General features: G+C 38.4%; 1 protein-coding gene across 2 annotated transcripts in view; it reads left to right on the top strand.

The window, feature by feature from the left end:
- The first annotated feature begins 7,526 nt into the window (after positions 1-7,526).
- STAP1 (signal transducing adaptor family member 1) overlaps positions 7,527-17,973 on the top strand; it is a 49,964-nt gene continuing 39,517 nt past the window's right edge. For both annotated transcript variants that reach the window (XM_025385982.1, XM_025385983.1), the window contains exon 1: positions 7,527-7,759. In XM_025385982.1, coding sequence (XP_025241767.1) covers positions 7,640-7,759 — 120 coding nt within the window. In that variant the 5' untranslated portion in view covers positions 7,527-7,639. The remainder of the gene's footprint in view (positions 7,760-17,973) is intronic.

The following is a 17,973-nucleotide window of genomic DNA, read 5'->3' as shown; positions in this document are numbered from 1 at the left end:
AAGGCAGCAGGATCACTTGAGGCCAGGAGTTCACAACCAGCCTGGGCAACACAGTGAGACCCAGTCTCAACAAAAAATCAAAAATTTAAAAATTTAGCTAGGTGTGATTGCATGTGACTAGTTTCAGCTACTCAGGAGGCTGAGGTGGGAGGATTGCTTGGGCCCAGGAGTTTGCACCATGGCACTCTGCCTAGGCAATAGAGCAAGACTCCTTCTCTTAAACTAACAATAAACATTTTAAAAGTGTTCATGTTGACACAATGGAACTAGATTATGTGGCAACTTCAATGTCAGGATAACTTTTCACTTATCCTATAGACTATGGGGAACTGTGGTCATCAGGGTTCAATTACATAGAAGAAAATTTGTAGCCAGGCGCGGTGGCTCACGCCTGTAATTCCAGCACTTTGGGAGGCCGAGACGGGCAGATCACCTGAGGTCGGGAGTTTGAGACCAGCCTGACCAACGTGGAGAAACCCCGTCTCTACTAAAAACACAAAAACAATTAGCCAGGCATGGTGGCATATGCCTGTAATTCCAGTTATTCAGGAGGTTGAGGCAGAAGAATCACCTGAACCTGGGAGACGGAGGCTGCAGTGAACCAAGATTGCACCACTGCACTCTAGACAAGGCAACAGAGTGAGATTCCATCTCAAAAAAAAAAAAAAGAGACAATTTGTGATGGCTAGTTTTGGCAAAAAGGGATCTGCTACCTGCATTTAACAGCTCATAAAATTCTTGAGAGGATGAAGAAACCATGTATTTTGGACTTTCAGGAATAATTCCCAAACGCACATTAAAGAACTAAGCCATTAAGAGGCAGCTGATGTTTCTACAGTCATAAAACAAATAGAAAAATTGAGAAGCTGACATTCATGCTTATGTCTCCAAGATCATACTGACATTATGCAATCAGGAAGCCACCACAATTACAAAGCTGCCATGTCATGGAAATCACTGTAAGAATTAAAGAAAGAGGAAAGAAACACAAAAAGTGACTTGACAGTCAAAGACAGGTTTATTTTAGAGAAAACCCAAGAGGGCTTCTGGCCAAGTTAGCTCAGAGGCACACTCTCTTACAGACTAAGGGTTTTGAAGGATTCAGGGTGGGAGAGTTTATCAGAGGCTTGTACTGCTTCTGTCTCTTTGCTGTGATTATCTGGGAGGAAGATTTGTGTGTCTTCCCATACATCTTTCTGTACTGCAGGTATACTCCCCAGAGTCTGCTTTTAGCTTCCCTATCTTAGTGCACCTGAAGGGAAAGGAATGTGCTTATTAAGGCCCACTGTTTTACTGGGCCTATTGTATGAGGGTGAAGTCTGGCAGTTACCCAAGAGACTTTCCCCCCACCTCCCTCTGTGCCCAAGCTGTCTTATCTGTTTTACTGTCTGCTCTTCCTGGCTGCTTGTAGTTAGAAGAGAAGTGATTTCCTTGAAATGCATGAGGCTAGAAAGGGAGCTGGAACTTAAAGTGGCAGTGTTTGAGATGACGGTATTCCTGCTCTATCAGTCACCACAAATAAGAATTATCCAATGAGTCCGGGTATGGCGACTCATGTTTAATTCCAGCACTTTGGGAGGCTGAGATAGGCAAATTTCTTGAGTCCAGGAGTTGGAGACCAGCCTGGCCAATATGGTGAAACCTCATCTCTACTAAAAATACAAAAATTAGCAAGGCAATCATTGTTACAGAAGTGATATTAGTAGCTCTGTCAGAACAGTTTAATTTGCTAACCCTTATAATTTTCAATACAAAGAGTTGTATCTGGGATGATAAGAGCCTTTCCTAGTTATGAATCTTCAAACTATTTCTGTAGTGGAAAATATCACTTCTGTTACTGAGAAGTAGTTTTTGGATGCCAGGTAAATACAGGACACTGGTTTTCATACTAGGTAACTCACAGAATAATGGTAGCTTGTTCTATACTTACACAGTAGTGGTGGCACACTATAATCCCAGCCACTCTGGTGGCTGAGGCATGAGACTCGAACTCAGGAGGCGGAGGTTACAGTGAGCCAAGATGGTGCCACTGCACTCCAGCCTGCAGGACCCAGCTAGACTTTGTCTCAAAAAAAAAAAAAAAAAGAATCCTCTCATGAGCAGAAAGCCTCCTTACTGCTTCTGGCTCCAGAGTCACACCTTACCTAAAATGATATGATGATATGCACCAGCCAACTGATGCCTGTGACTTGACTATCAATGACTTGACCCATGAAGTTAGTGATCAGACATTGGGACTTCTGATAACATTGCCACAGGAAAGTTAGATGCCTACAGGCCACACATACCTTTTTACTGGTTAGAAAACCAAAGGTTGCCTGGTGCAGTAGCTCACATCTGTTAATTCCAGCTACTCAGAAGGCTGAGGTGGGACAATCACTTAAGCCCGGGAGTTTGAGACCAGCCTGGGCAACATAGCCAGACTCCCTCTCAATGGAGTTTAAAAAACAAACAAACAAACAAAAACAAAGGCAGCATAACAATAAACACTGCCTCCCTTCTGCCTTGTCAATCATGTTGAATGCTTTTCAATCTTAGCTGCAAAGAAGTCTGAGAAATGTAGATTTTATCTTTTTAGCCTCTGCAATAAAGAAAAGCACACTAGAAGGGTTTGGAATGATGGTAAGCACCAATCCACCTTATTCCCTAAGGAAGCCATGAAGGATGAGAAATAAAAGAGAAAACATAGACTTAACCTTTGTATACATTGAGTTTGAAATGGTTAAAACTGAATTCATTATCCCTCTACCCCCCAAACTATCTCCCCACTCTGAATTTCTAGTTTCCATTAAAGTTACCATTATTCTGTGAGTTACCTAGTACGAAAACCAGTGTCCTGTATTTACCTGGCATCCAAAAACTACTTCTCAGTAATAAAAGTGATATTTTCCACTACAAAAGTAGTTTGAAAATACATAACTAGGAAAGGCTCTTATCATCCCAGTTGCAACTCTTTGCACTGAAAATTATAAGGGTTAGTAAATTAAACTGTTCTGACATCACTTCTGTAACAATGATTGCCCACCTTTTTTTTCTGTTTCAAAAGACTTAAGGGAAACATTTTCTGAGTAACAATGGCTCCCTATGTCTCAAGCAAAGGAGTAGGAAACTCCATATTGTATGTCTGATAATCTCTGGAGTTGTGGTATTACAGTGTGCATTTTCTCCACTGAAAATGCTGCTTGTCTGGGTGTGGTGGCTAATGCCTATAAATCCCAGCGCTTTGGGAGGCCAAGGCGGATGGATCATTTAAGGTCAGGAGTTCGAGACTAGCCTGCCTGACCAACATGGTGAAACCTCGTATCTACTAAAAATACAAAAAATTAGCCAGGTGTGGTGGTGAGCACCTGTAGTCCCAGCTACTCAGGAGCTGAGGCAGGAGAATGGTGTGAATCCGGGGGGCAGAGGTGGCAATGAGCTGAGATTGTGCCACTGCACTCCAGCCTGGGTGACAGAGCAAGACTCAGTCTCAAAAAAAGAAAAGAAAAGAAAAAGAAAATGTGGCTTAATTCTATCAATAGTAATAAAAAATTTACTCATAATAAAGATGGTATTGGATTCATACCAGCCATTGATAAGCTATAAGCATTTCATGCAGTGGTTAAAATTAAAGCTGTATTCTTCAGGTATGAGTTATAAAAATAAATGCATTCAATTAAAATATCTTCGAAATATACTAACGCAAATTATAATGCATATGGCAATAAATCATCAATAAATATTAAGTAAAACAAAGGTCAGAAATGTGGAAATACTAGAGCAGAGTTGGAGCCTCCTATTCAGACTTGATTGATTCAGTAGTAATAAATGGATAGAAAAGTATTTTAGAGATCCTCAATTATTGTAAAAAATGTGGATTTTTACTCAAATGACATTATAACATAGAGGACTCAATAGATCACTGACATTTTGGTTTATATGAGTTAACTGTTATACTTTACCCAAAGTCGTTAAGTTATATTTGCCATAAAACCTGATTTATAACAATCTTCTGTGACACAGATGCTACCGATGGCTGTAATATTGGGCTCCAATAGTTTAATAGTAACATGATTATTCTACAAGGCAACACAAGAATCATATGTCAACCAATAGTCACATATATCAGAAAAAAGGAAACTCCTGTCACGATGGAAGCTAATAATTCTCCAAACTAGAATCATATTTTTTATCTGGAAGCTATTCAGTAAATAAATGATATTGCAATCTACTTATAACCAACCCCTACTTCAACACAATCTTTCCCTTGGAAAAACTGTTTCTTATTGATACTGAATGTATACAAATAACTACAACAGGACAAATGCTATAAAAAAGAAATCATACAAAGTGCGTTGGGAAAGCAGAAATGAGAGTAATAACCTTTTTTTGTGTGTGGGGGGAGGGTGAAGAAAGATTCAGGAAATTAGGAAATCTTCAGAATTAAGGATAGATTCAGCCTGGGTCTTGAAGGATGAGTAGGACATTACCATATAAACAAAGGGAAGGAGGGGCATCTAAGCAGAGTACAGTGACTGAAAAGGCATGAGGAGATAGGGAAGATCATAGGGTATTCAGGCAACTGAGAATAAATGAAATTACCAGAGCAAAGGGTATTTTGAGGAGTTATTATTTAAAAGGGCCCTGCTATGAAGGACCAGTGTGCCATGCTGGAGCCCATTGTTGGTATTCAATAAATATTCAATGTTCAATGAAAAAATTTTAAAAAGAAATCTCAAAAGCAATGAAAATCCATTAAAGTCTTTTCAGTAGGGGAGTATCTTGATTAGGCTGAATTTTAAATGAATTGGAGAAGAAAAAGAGTGGAAACTAGGAGACCACTTAAAAGCCTTTTGCAGCTCTTCAGACAATAAGTCATGTAGTCCATCGCCTCATTGTATAGGTGAGGAAGCTATGATACTAGAGAAGTCAAGTGGTTTGTTCAAGGTCTCAAGAGCCAGTTAGTGCAAAATTAGCTTCAGCCCTATGTCCAAACATATTTTCTACTGTATTTCCTTACCTACAAATTTATTATTCACTGCCTAAGACTTGAGATATCTGTAAGAGGATTTCCATTGTAATGGTGCAGTGGTACAATGATACTAGTAATTGCAGACAAGACTAACCGGTTAATATTGTTTAAGAAAGATTTTTGCATTTTGTAGTCTTTTTTAGGGAGATTCTTGGTATATTAAAAATGAATTTGATGTATAAATCAGTAGACCAAAGTAACTTACCGCGTCTGATTAGCTGTTTTTAAATTGTTGCTTATTTTTTTAAAGGCAAAAAAACATAACCAAGTGTTTATTTGACAACAAGAAAAAAAACTCCTCTTTACATTTTTCTAGAGGTATTATTTTCTCTTGCCTATGAAACTTTCTGGCCATAAAGTCAGTATCTAATCACTGATGATCCCCAGCATTCTATCTTTCTCTGTCCTTGCTGCTTCTTTTCATTTTTCAATTCTTAATCCTTCCTTTCACTTCCCCCCTGTATTACAACAACTAACAGCTGCCAAGAAAGTGGATTAGATCATATATTCAATCAGGAGGTTTTCCCGTTACTCAAGTCACTTTCTTAGTATACTGAAACTAAAAAAATAGTTATGGTTTTTGTCTCAAAAAATTAAGTTGGACTTATATTTTATTATTTGAAGGTTGGGTAGCAAGAAGCAGGTCTAAACTTATAAAAGCAAAGCAGTAATTTTGGATCTTCAACTCCCTATGTCTGTCTCTAGCTGTTTTCATTTTGATAATACATCTGAACACTCTCCTCTAACTTACTGATAATCAGTCTGTATTGTTCTACCTTACTTTGTAGACAATTTGGCATCTCATATCCCACTGCAGGATCAGTGGGACCCACACTGGTGGAGAAAACCATGCAGTCTCTCCATTAGGAAAGGAGAATCAGACTGAAGACTCCTGGCTTGCTCTGATTTCTAATAATAGGCTGGTCTCACTGGGCCCAGGCTGTTCTAAATCTAGAGTAGTTCTGAAATACTGAGTGTGAAATAGGCAATGGTAGAAATTTGTAGGACCCCTGTAAGACAAATCAAAATTCCTTCTAATATTCTTTTCTCCCATCATTTCCTGCACTGTGCTAGGTCAAATCCAATCTCTTAAGGGCCATTTCCTACATGCAACCATTGAGTGCACTTTGACCCCAGTATAGCTTTATAAATCTCACTAGATAACTGTGGGAACTCCATCCATGAATCATAGTATCAATAGTATTCATGAACTCCATCCATGAATCAATGGTCTGCAGCTCAGAAAGCAAAAAGAACAAAATAAAAGTTTGAAAACTTACAGCTTTCTCTGCCAGATATTTTTTGCCAAATATCTTAGACTCCTTTGTGTTGCTGTAACAGAACACCCACAGACTGGTAACTTATAATGAACAGAAATGTATTTGGCTCATGGTTCTGGAGGCTGGAAGCCAACATCTGATGAGGACCTTCACGCGGCATCATTCCATGGCAGAAGATAGAAGAGCAAGAGAGGGTGATAGCATGCCAGAAAGTGCCAAACTTGATTTTATAAAAAACCCACTTCCAGGCCAGGTGCAATGGCTCACACCTGTAATCCCAGCACTTTGGGAGGCCACAGCAGGAGAATCGCTTGAGCCCAAGAGTTTGAGACCAACCTGGGCAACATAGGGAGATACTGTCTATACAAAAAATGAAAAAGTTAGCTAGGAGTGGTGGCACTTGCCCTGTAGTCCCAGCTACTTGGGAGGCTGATATGTGAGGATTGTTTGAGCCTGAGAGGTCAAGGCTGCAGTGAGCTGTGATTGCATCAGTGTATTCCAGCCTGGGCAACACAGCAAGACCCTGCCTCTGAAAAAAAGAGAAAGAAACCCACTCCCACAGCATTAATTCATTAATTCATTCATGAGGGCAGATGCCTCATGACTTAACCCCCTTCTAAAGGTCCTATTTCTAAACACTGTTGCATTGGGGATTAAGTTTCTAACACACAAACTTTGGAGGACACATTCAAAACATAGTACTAAATATTCATTGTGAACTCATGTACTTGGAATACCTACTGGCAAAAATAAAAAAAGAAAAAAATTCCATATTCCATGTTCCCATAACTGTGGTTTATATTTAGGGAAGCATCAAACGGGCATGAGATAGAACTATTTTTTTTTATTTACACAAAACTTGGCCCTGAAATATTTAACCAACAGAAATAGTACTAATAAAATTATTCTATGAAGCAATTTTTAATGAAGCAGAGTTTATTCAAGTCATGTCTTCTGCAAATAAAAATGGACAGCAATAAACAAAAACAAAGGTAGAAAGAATAACTATGTTCTTGATGTCTCCCCTAAAGTTCACAATCTCTACACCTGTTTCTTTCATCTTCGGTGATGTTAATCTTCTGTTTATTTTGCTGCTTTAAATCTGAGCACATGTAGATTACCCAGAGATTGCTCTCTAAAAGTCAGATTACACCTGTTCTTTCTTACCTCACAAAAAGTAATGGAAAAAAAAGTGTGTGTGTGTGTGTGTGTGTGTCTGTGTGTGTCCTGTTGGTGGTTAAAAAGCAATTTTGGACTTCCTCTTTGAACAGTTGCCTTTTCCTCTCACACAAGGAGGATTTCATTTTGTTTGAGACGAGAAACCAAACCACACACCAAAGAGAGGGGTATGATGGCTAAGAAGCCCCCAAAACCAGCCCCTCGCAGGATCTTCCAGGAAAGGTTAAAGATTACTGCTCTACCTTTGTACTTTGAAGGTTTTTTGTTAGTCAAGCGGTCAGGATACCGGGTGAGTCTATACATGATAATGTTAAACCTAAGACTTCTCTTTTAATTTAATATTTATTTCATGGTGATGTGATGTGTTGAGACCCCCTTGTTTCTGTTGAAATTAAATCATCTTCTCTTCTTTGAGCTCAGAAATGATTCCAATTTTTCATAATTTAAATACAATGTCTGGCTTAAACCTGTATGTCTATGAATATATAATATGTATAATAACACAGGTTGTAATATTAAGGCACTAATATAAAAAATTCAATAAGCTAAATTTACAAAGAATTCCAAAGAATTTAAATATCACAGAAGACTTTGGCTTGGGAGATAAAATGTTTCCTGTATTTTCTCCACAATTTATTGCTATGCTTCAATGATGAGATGTACCATTAAGATAAAATATCATTATTGAAATTAAACCTGCTCCTGTTCTCAGTCATTTGAAGTTTATAATGATCAAATTATTAAAAATGGCTTTTGTAAAAATTGTTAAAATGACAACGTTCGTACTGTTTAACATTATATAGTGTTATGTGTTCTAAAATACTATTCAAGATAGTGGCTTTTAATTTTTGGGGTACTACTGTGGATATTAAGTACACTAAGCTACACAAATACCTTTGCTCTAAGAAAATCCATGAAGCATTCTGTATTTTTAAATGTAATAATTAAAACTTATAGTTAGTTAAAATCATTACTTTTAAAATGGTAATTATGGATGACTTGAAATTAATTAGAGAAATGAGCCCAAAATTGCCTGTTATTAAAGAAAAAATCATTAACTTAGGTCAAATTTTATGAAATTGTATATTGACTAAAACTAGAAAAATTTTAAGGTTTTCAGAAATTCCATCAGAAATGTTTAATGACGATAAAACATATTTTCTGAGGATTTATGAATACTTATGGAAAAATTATATATATGAAAAATCTGTAATAGCATATTCATATTTCTTACATATATAATCAGACCATTTACTATTTGAGAGTAAGGACATGGTAATTTGTATTCTGTTATGGATGTTAAACATGCATAAATAATTATCTTTCAGTTATATTAGAATATTTTCAGGTTGTTCCTACATGCTTTTAATGTAAATTCAATCTTGTCACCACAGGTAAGCCACATAGTCACACTTTGCCAGGAAAGGGAAGTTGAGAAAAAAAAAAAAAAATTCTAATTTGTAATTTAAATTTGGTTGTTCACTGAATGTTTTCCAAGGTGTTTGTAATAACTGTTTATGATAGCAGTTCTTTAAAAAACGCTTAAAGAAGGCACGTCATTGGTATGGTTAGCAGAAAGAATAAGAATTTTAGAGTGTCTTTATCTGATGGTTTTGCCACTTACTGCTCGTTATCTTGTGCAAGTTGCTCAATCTCCTTGAGACTGTTTCTTCAACTATAAGACAGAGAGTACACTACTTGCTACTTGGCCTCCTAAGGCACATTCTGGGACACAGTAGGTGTTCAAGCAATTTATTCACTCAGCATTTATTGTGTGCCTTCTATGCACCAAGCATCACTTTTATTTCTGGAGAATATGAAAAAAACACAAAGATTTTATTTTCAAGAGGCTTAATATAGTAGGAATGATGTCTTCCTTACTGAATTTCTACTCTTTACCTTCTCTTAGAAAGCATTATTTGAAGCAGAATGAATAACCATAGGCATAAATATTTCCAATGAAATTAACTTGTGTTTCTATTTGAATTTATAATAAAGTACCTGTGTGTGTGTGTGTGTGTGTGTGTGTGTGTGTGGCAGTGTCTCCTCTGTTGCCCAAGCTGGAGTGCTGTGGTGCAATCACTAGTCATGCAGCCTCAACATCCCCGGCTCTGGTGATTCTCCTGCCTCAGCCTCCTGAGTACCTGGGACTACAAGTGCGTACCACACCCAGCTAATGTTGGTATTGTTTATAGAGGCAGGGTTTCATCACGTTGTTCAGGTTGGTCTCAAACTCCTGGACTCAAGCGACCTGCCCACCTTGGCCTCCCAACATGCTAGAATTACAGGTGTGGGCCACTGAGTTAGGCTACAAAGTACCTTTTACTTGTATGTCAGGGAGAAGAGAGCAAGAGGATGACAATAATGCCTACTTATGTTGTGGTTTCAGGGATAGCATATGTAAAACACCTGGCTCACACTAAAGGTTAGATTCATTCTCTTACCCTTTCATCACTTACCATATTCTTATTGATGTGCTAAAATTAGTTTGAGGTCTACAAGTAATATGGCTCAAAGGAGAGTGAGCATGGTGATAATTAGAGTACTTGGAAATAGTACCTATGAGAAAAATCTAAGGAAAATAAGTGGAATTTCCAAGCAATTGGCAGCAAAGTGCCAGGGAATCTTTGAACAGAAGGTGAGCCAAAGGTATATAGCCAAATAATTTTCGGAACTGACTGGCTGGAGGAAGTTGAGAGGCTCTGCAGAATGTAAAGTTGGGTCTCTGCCAAAGTCATTCAGAACATTTAAACTAGAAAAAATATAACTGAAGAGTAACCTGTTCTATAAAGGCATTAAATGTTGAGAGGTGTTTCTTAGCCATTTTTTTGTGGGGCACTTTTAAGTATTTAAAGAGCTTTTCCCCAGGAAAATGTACCAACGTATACCACTTTGCATGCAATTCTAGAAGGTTTCTAAATCTGAGGTCAAGAACCCATGAAAAACACATAATCTTTATGGAAAAGATAATGTGGGAAGATTTATTTAAACCACATCACTAGGATTCTGGATTAACCAGGAAGATGTATTTGATAATAAAAACTATTAAATGCCACAGTGGAATACCAATGGCCTCGCAGTTCTTACAAACGGGAAAATTGCTCATTTTTTTCTGGGACCGTTTGAAAATAAGAGAGAGTTTGGGTGGGCCAGGCGCCATGGCTCATGCCTGTAATCCCAGCACTCTGGTAGGCCCAGGTGGGCAGATCACGAGGTCAGGAGATCGTGACCAACCTGGTCAACATGGTGAAACCTCGTCTCTACTAAAAGTACAAAAATTAGCTGGCCGTGGCGGCACATGCCTGTGGTTCCAGCTACTAGGGAGGCTGAGGCAGGAGAATCACTTGAAACCCGGGAGGCAGAGGTTGCAGTGAGCCGAGATCGCACCACTGCACTCTAGTCTGGCAACAAAGCGAGACTCTATCTTTAAAAAAAAAAGAAAAAGAAAAGAAAGAAAAAAGAAAAAGAAAATAAGAGAGAGTTTGGGCAATGTCTCGTAATTCCTTCAATCTGTGATGTGCTAAAGTTAAAAAAAAAACTGTGTGTGTTGACCAGGCGCGGTGGCTCACGCCTGTAATCACAGCACTTTGGGAGGCTGAGGCGGGCGGATCACGAGGTCAGGAGACCGAGACCATCGTGGCTAACACGGTGAAACCCCATCTCTACTAAAAATCCAAAAAAAAAAAAAAAAAAAAAAAATTAGCTGGGCGTGGCGGTGGGAGCCTGTAGTCCCAGCTGCTGGGGAGGCTGAGGCAGGAGAATGGCGTGAACCTGGGAGGCGGAGCTTGCAGTAAGCCGAGATCGCGCCACTGCACTCCAGCCTGGACTACAGAGTGAGACTCCGTCACAAAACAACAACAAAGACAGCGTGTGTAATATGACTTATTAACCTGAACATAAGCATGGGATCATCATCACTATATCAAAATCGTATTCCTCTGATTAATCTTCTACTCACCTCTAATTCATTTAGTGAAACTCTGTCTCTACTAAAAACACAAAAATTAACTGGGCGTGGTGGCACACGCCTGTAATTCCAGCTATTGGGAAGGCTGAGGCAGGAGAATCGCTTGAACCCGGGAGGCAGAGGTTGCAGTGAGCCAAGATCGTGCCACTGCACTCCAGCCTGGGTGACAGAGCGAAACTCCGTCTGGAAAAAAAAAAGGAAATTTTTTAGGGCTGTCTAAGTTGTGCTCACACACAGTTCTCTATGGCAGTAATCTCCGAATTTTAAAATAACACACTCCTTTCAGGGAAATATTTTGAGCACAGATCCTTAACATAAGAATATTGATTCATTTAGAAATTATAAACACATATAGTCCCATACTATTACTCCATGTAAATTAAGATATATAAAAAATGAATTAAGAAACATAAAATATAATTAAATATTCTAAAATTTTCTCTCCCAATGAATCATCTTGCACACCTTTGGAATTTATGCATCCCATTTTGGAGACCACTACACAACGTTCTTCCTTAGGTAAATGTACTTTATTTGCTCACAAAAAAAGAAAGAATGAGAGCTTTTTATTGGGGAGAGGGGAAGAGAAACTTAACTGGAGCTTGCATTGTGATTCATTTTTGCTAGTTAATTCATTTTTGCTAGTTATATTAATGAGAAAAGAGCACTGGGGAGTCAAGAGATAAAAGTATCAGTCCAATTCTAGAATTTGGGCTATTCCTTCACATTTTAAAATCTGTTCCCTCCTTTCTGAAAAGAATAATTACTCTCTTGCATAGCTGAATAGGTTGCTCCAATGACTAAGTGGACTATATAATAATGAGTACAACCTTTTGAGGTATAACATACAATGGATACCATTCTAGGCTCTTAGTGTTCTGTCACTCTGATCCTTACAGTAACTCTTCTGGGTAGAAATTATTTTATTCACTTCACAAATGAGTGAGTAGGTGGGGCATGCTGGCTCATGCTTGTAATCCCAGCACTTATGAAGGCCAAGGCAGGAGGATTGCTTGAGGCCAGGAGTTGGAGATCAGCCTAGGCAACATAGCAAAACCCCATTTCTACAAAACCAAAAAATTAGCCAGGTGTGGTGGCACACCCTGTATTCCCAACTACTCGGGAGGCTGAAGTGGTAGGATCACTTGAGCCCTGGAGTTCGAGGCTGCAGTGAGCTATGATTGCACCACTGCACCCCAGCCTGAGCAACAGAGCGAGACCCTGTTTCTCTAAAACAACCCCAAATAAACAAATGAGTGAGTTCTGGCCACAGAGTTTATTCAAGGTTCCTCTTCCATTAAGGAGGCTAGCTTGGATTTGATTGTGATGCACTTGACTATGCTGCTTCTGAAACTCAAGTTCTAATTCCATTTGATTGTAGGTTTCCTAGTTAAGCTAGTGATAAATTCAGAAGCCTTATTTTAGTCTCTTTTCTTATGTCAGTAATTTAACACAAAACGATTGTTTAAAAAGTTTGTGCTTCATTCCAAAGATATGTCCTTCCAAATTAATTTTTTTAATTTTTAAGTATTTCTCTAGATATGAATAGGTACCTAGATGTTTTTTATTGAGATTGATATTTATAAATGACTCAGCTTATACGTGTATTTATTACATCTTATCAGAAATGAAATCAAGACTGTGACCTGTAAGTCTCTGCATACTGAATACCAGTTTGGTCTGTCCTTAGGTTTGCAGCTGTGTTTGCAGTTCACAGAGTCTAATGCTATTTGTAACCTTACTTTTCCTAAAGGGCTGTCATTGCTTTCAACTCAGTGCTTTTATACTTGTTTTTCCTCCCATTTAATAAATCCTTAATCCTTTCCACAACTATGTATGTTTGCTTACCCATAAAACTCCCATTTTTCCCTATTTAACTCTACCCAATTCATATTGTTCTTTTGAGATTGAACACCTCTACAATTTTTTTCAGTAGTACAATGGAGGTCTGCATGTACATACAGAGGGAATTCAATAAACCTTTACTGGTTATCAGTAATGCTAGTTTTTATACCTTATGGCAGGGTAATACTGTACTTATGAGGCTGATTAGGAAGATGAACAGAGTGGTACGCTTTGACTTCAGGGTTTTCTTTTGTATTTTTTTCCTCCAGGAATCATACAGTCCTGGAGGTGGACTAAACCTTAGAAGCCATACTTTAGTAAAATTACACAAATGACACTTTGGGAGGCTGAGGCGGGCAGATCATGTGAGGTCAGGAGTTCGAGACCAGCCTGGCTAACACGGTGAAATTGTCTCTATTAAAAACACAAAAATTAGCCAGGGATGGTGGTATGTGCCTGTAATCCCAGCTACTTGGGAGGCTGAGGTGGGAGAATGGCTTCAACCTGGGAGGCGGAGGTTTCAGTGAGCAGAGATCGAAATCACACCACTGCATTCCACCCTGGGCCACAGAAGACAGAAGGAGACTCCATCTCAAAACAAACAAACTACACAGATGATAAAGTTCTCGGAACAATATGCATTCTCTACATTCCCATCTCCTCCTGCACTCTTCCTCACCTGCTTCCTAGCTCCAAAAAACAGGATAGCCTTGATTTACTCCTTTCATTGCAGAGATTTACCATTAACGCAGGGTGGGGAAGCCTTAAAAAGAGTTGGTCTGATAAGCAAAGAAACAAACCAACTTGCAAGACAAATTTTAATTGTTTTGTTATGTAATTATAAGTCAGATCTGAGAAAGTTCAAGTATTTTTTAATAGAGTGAAACAAACTAGTCACTCCCGTATGGTTTTTACAGAACGGCTGTCTGATCATAGTGCTAGTATATATTAGCAACTTCTCAAGCCAGATTTCTCAATGGATTCTTAAATCTCTTTATTTGAGAAAACACGAAAGGGTGATTTTACATAGGAATGACAACAGGTTTCATTATTCTGGTTTACAAAATATTTCCTCCTTCTCATACATATTGTCATTGAAAGAGACCTATGTTAGAAATTTTTAGATACTGCTATCACACCCACACATACAAAGCACCACATGGAAGAAGTATTATGTGACTAATAAAAAATGCAAAGTTCTTGCCAATAATGTGAGTGTTGAGGCAATGCTCTTCTTTTTCTTTTCTTTTCTTTTTTTAAAGTGCCTAACATTTATTAAATACTTGCTATGTCTCAGGTGTTAGGTGCTTTACATACATACATTATTAGTCCATTCAATTATTTAACAACCCTATGGAGCAATAGCAGGAGGTGGGGTTGTGTTTATGGGGTACTCCTATTTTTGGTCCCTTAAAGTGAACTCTCATATAGGAGACACAATAATTATTATTATTATTCAGTGTCTTTTGATATATTCACAAACTTATACAACTATCACCAGTATCTAATTTCACAACATTTTCATAATTTTAAAAAGAAGCGCCATAGGCAGTCACACCCACTTTTCTTCCACCAACCCCAACTGCTTTTTTATTCTTTTTTTTTTTTTTTTCCGAGACAGAGTCTTGCTCTGTCGCCCAGGCTAGAGTGCCGTGGCGCGATCTCTGCTCACTGCAAACTCCACCTCCTGGGTTCAAGAGAGCCTCCTGTCTCAGCCTCCCGAGTAGCTAGGATTACAGGTGTCTACCACTACTCCGGCTAATTTTCATATTTTTATAGATACAGGGTTTCACCATGTTGGCAAGGCTGGCCTCAAACTCCTGACTTCAGGTGATCTGCCCGCCTCAACCTCCTAAAGTGCTGGGATGACAGGCATGAGCCACCGCACCTGGCTCTCTTTCCTCTCTTTCCATTTTTTATATACTCTTTTATTAGAATTTTTCTTCTCCCAAGTTTGAAGCCAGCCAGACACAGAAATCACACAAATGAAGATCAGTTAGTTACTTTTATTACTGACAAATTATCAATGTGTAGTTTAGAATTAAGGCCAAAGCTGTGCTAATATATTACTCCAGATTTGGGTATCCTTGAGCTACATCAAGTCACTGACTCAGATTAAGAACCACAAGCCTGAACCTCTTGGAGGCCCTTTACCACATGGCAGGGAACACAGCAGTATACTCTCTCTCTCCTGGTAGACGGAGTTGAGAGAGAACAGGAAGGGGCTGAGTTGAGCTTGCTGCCTCCCAAACACACCTATTACATACTCAGTCATACTCTCTGCAAAGGAGATAATTCACCCTGGCCGCACTGAGCAGAATAGATAAGAAAGTAGGCTGGACATGGTGGCTCATGCCTGTAATCCCAGCACTTTGGGAGTTTGAAGTGGGCAGATCACTTGAGGTCAGGTGTTAGAGACCAGCCTGCCCAACATGGTGAAACTCCATCTCTACTAAAAATATAAAAATTAGCCGGGCATGATGGCACATGCCTGTAGTCCTAGCTACTGGGGAGGCTGAGGTAGGAGAATTGCTTGAACCCAGAGGGGAGCAGGTTGCAGTGAGCCAAGATCATGTCACTGCACTCTAGCCTGGGCAACAGAGTAAGTGAGACTTCCATCAAAAAATAAAATGAAATAAAAATAGAGTAGATTAATGGATTAGAAAGTATAAGAAGGTGGTAGAAAGACAGGTAAAGGGATACTGTTTTAGCAATAACACTTTACATCCTATGTAAAAAGAAGGAAAGAAAAGACTTTGGATGGGGTTGAAATTAAGATGTGTTTTCTTGTCCTATTCAACTTCTTGGCTCTGAGATGTGTCAGGTATATATTGGGCATCTCAATTTCAGACAAGAGAGAGAATCCCGTTGCCTAGTTTTATAACTGCTTCTTTGAGGACCATTTATTGGCTGATCCTCCAATCATATGCCCTTTTGAACTGTTCTTTTCAATGGTAATTTGTTCGTGGTTCAAGAGGCATCAGCAGGTTCATTACATGTTATAAGCAGTTCTCAACCTGCGGGAGGACAGAGTGAAAACACAGCAGGGCTTGAACAAAGATATATTGTCCCAAATTCCAATGTGCCCCTGAGGTTGACTGCTGCAGTCACACTACCAATTTGTTCAAGTCTTAACCGTATGTACCTCTCTTTGAAATATGACTTTTCTGCTCATCCTACAAAGAGGCTGAATCTATTTCTCTAATCTTTATTCTATTTTTTAAAAATTGAACTTATAGCAAACAATAAATTTCTACCCTTTGAATCTGGATTGGGTTATGTGACATGTGTTGGTAAATGTGACACAAGCAGAGGCTTAGAATAAGCTTGCCCATTGGGTTCTGCTCTCTCTTTTTCCTGGGAATCCTTTTGCCAGCCTGTGTCAAGTCTAGGCTAGCTGACTGGATAAGAGAGCAGATAGAGTGAGACTCCAGTGGTCCGTCTCTTCCCCGTCATTCCTGCCTTCCCAGCTAAGACCCTAGACAAGTAAGTGAGGCCACCTTAGACCATTCAGCCATAGCCAAGCAAGCCCAGAGCAGAAAGGTCATCAGCCAACCATAGAATGATGAGAAAGAGAAATAATTTGCTTTATTTTAGTCCACTAAATTACAGGGTGACTTGTTACATGGGAGAAGCTAACTGATATACTATCTTATTAGCCATGAAGACAAAGAAAGAAAAGAATTCTACCAAAAACATAAGAAAAAAAAGGTGATTGTAGTTCAAAATGAATTTAATCTTGAGCTTCCTGGTAGCCAGGGAATTAAAAGCAAGATTGACTTATAGAGTTGTCACTATTTGAGAAAATAAGCATATAAATTCTGAAGAGCTGACAAACATACTGGTTAAAAAACATAAAGGATATGTCAATATTGAAGAAACACAAAATACCATAAAACAAAGTATCTTCACATGCACAATAAAAGAAAACCCTTCATATAACTTTCTTATATTAATCGCCAATATATGTCATGATGGTTCAATAAGTTGTAAAACATCAGCTTATCAAACCATAAAGGAAGGAATGATTAACATGTTTATTAAAATAATTGGAATTTTTAAAAACACGCTTTTGGAAAAAGTCGCATATGAAGGTAAATCTTTAGATGTGAAAGGATTTTATTTTTAAAACTTACTTGCCATTCTTTTGTAATATAGTCACTCTTTGTATTTATTTAAATAAATTCACTTGAATGAAATGGGAGTTTGACTAGGTTATTTACGTACTTTAAACTTCAAAAGTCATATTTCTGTAGAATCCAGAGTAATATGAATGTATTAATAATTAAATATTCACCACATGAATAAGATTTGGATTTTAAAGTTCAGCTTTGATGGTGTTAAATTATCAATTTCTCACATTTTCTTTATCTGTCAATAATATGTACTATTTATTGAACCCCAACTATGAGCCATGTACTCTGCTAAGTGCTTTACATGTATTAATTCATTAAATTCTTTCATCTGTCCTAGAAGGTAGATACTATATGCTTTTCCTATCCTGGGCCCTTCATTGGTCCATCTGACACGTGTAAGCTTCCACTGAAATTGCATAAAAAGTCCTAAATCAATGAGGAAAGTTTTAGAAAATGAACTATTTAAACACAAATCAAATTACAGTCATGAGTCACTTAACAATGGGGACACATTCTCAGAAATGCATTGTTAGGCGATTTCATCATTGTGTGAAC

Source organism: Theropithecus gelada, chromosome 5 (assembly GCF_003255815.1).
Source record: "Theropithecus gelada isolate Dixy chromosome 5, Tgel_1.0, whole genome shotgun sequence".
NCBI classification, from domain to species: Eukaryota; Metazoa; Chordata; class Mammalia; order Primates; family Cercopithecidae; genus Theropithecus; species Theropithecus gelada.
This window is presented reverse-complemented; position numbering and strand designations above follow the sequence as displayed.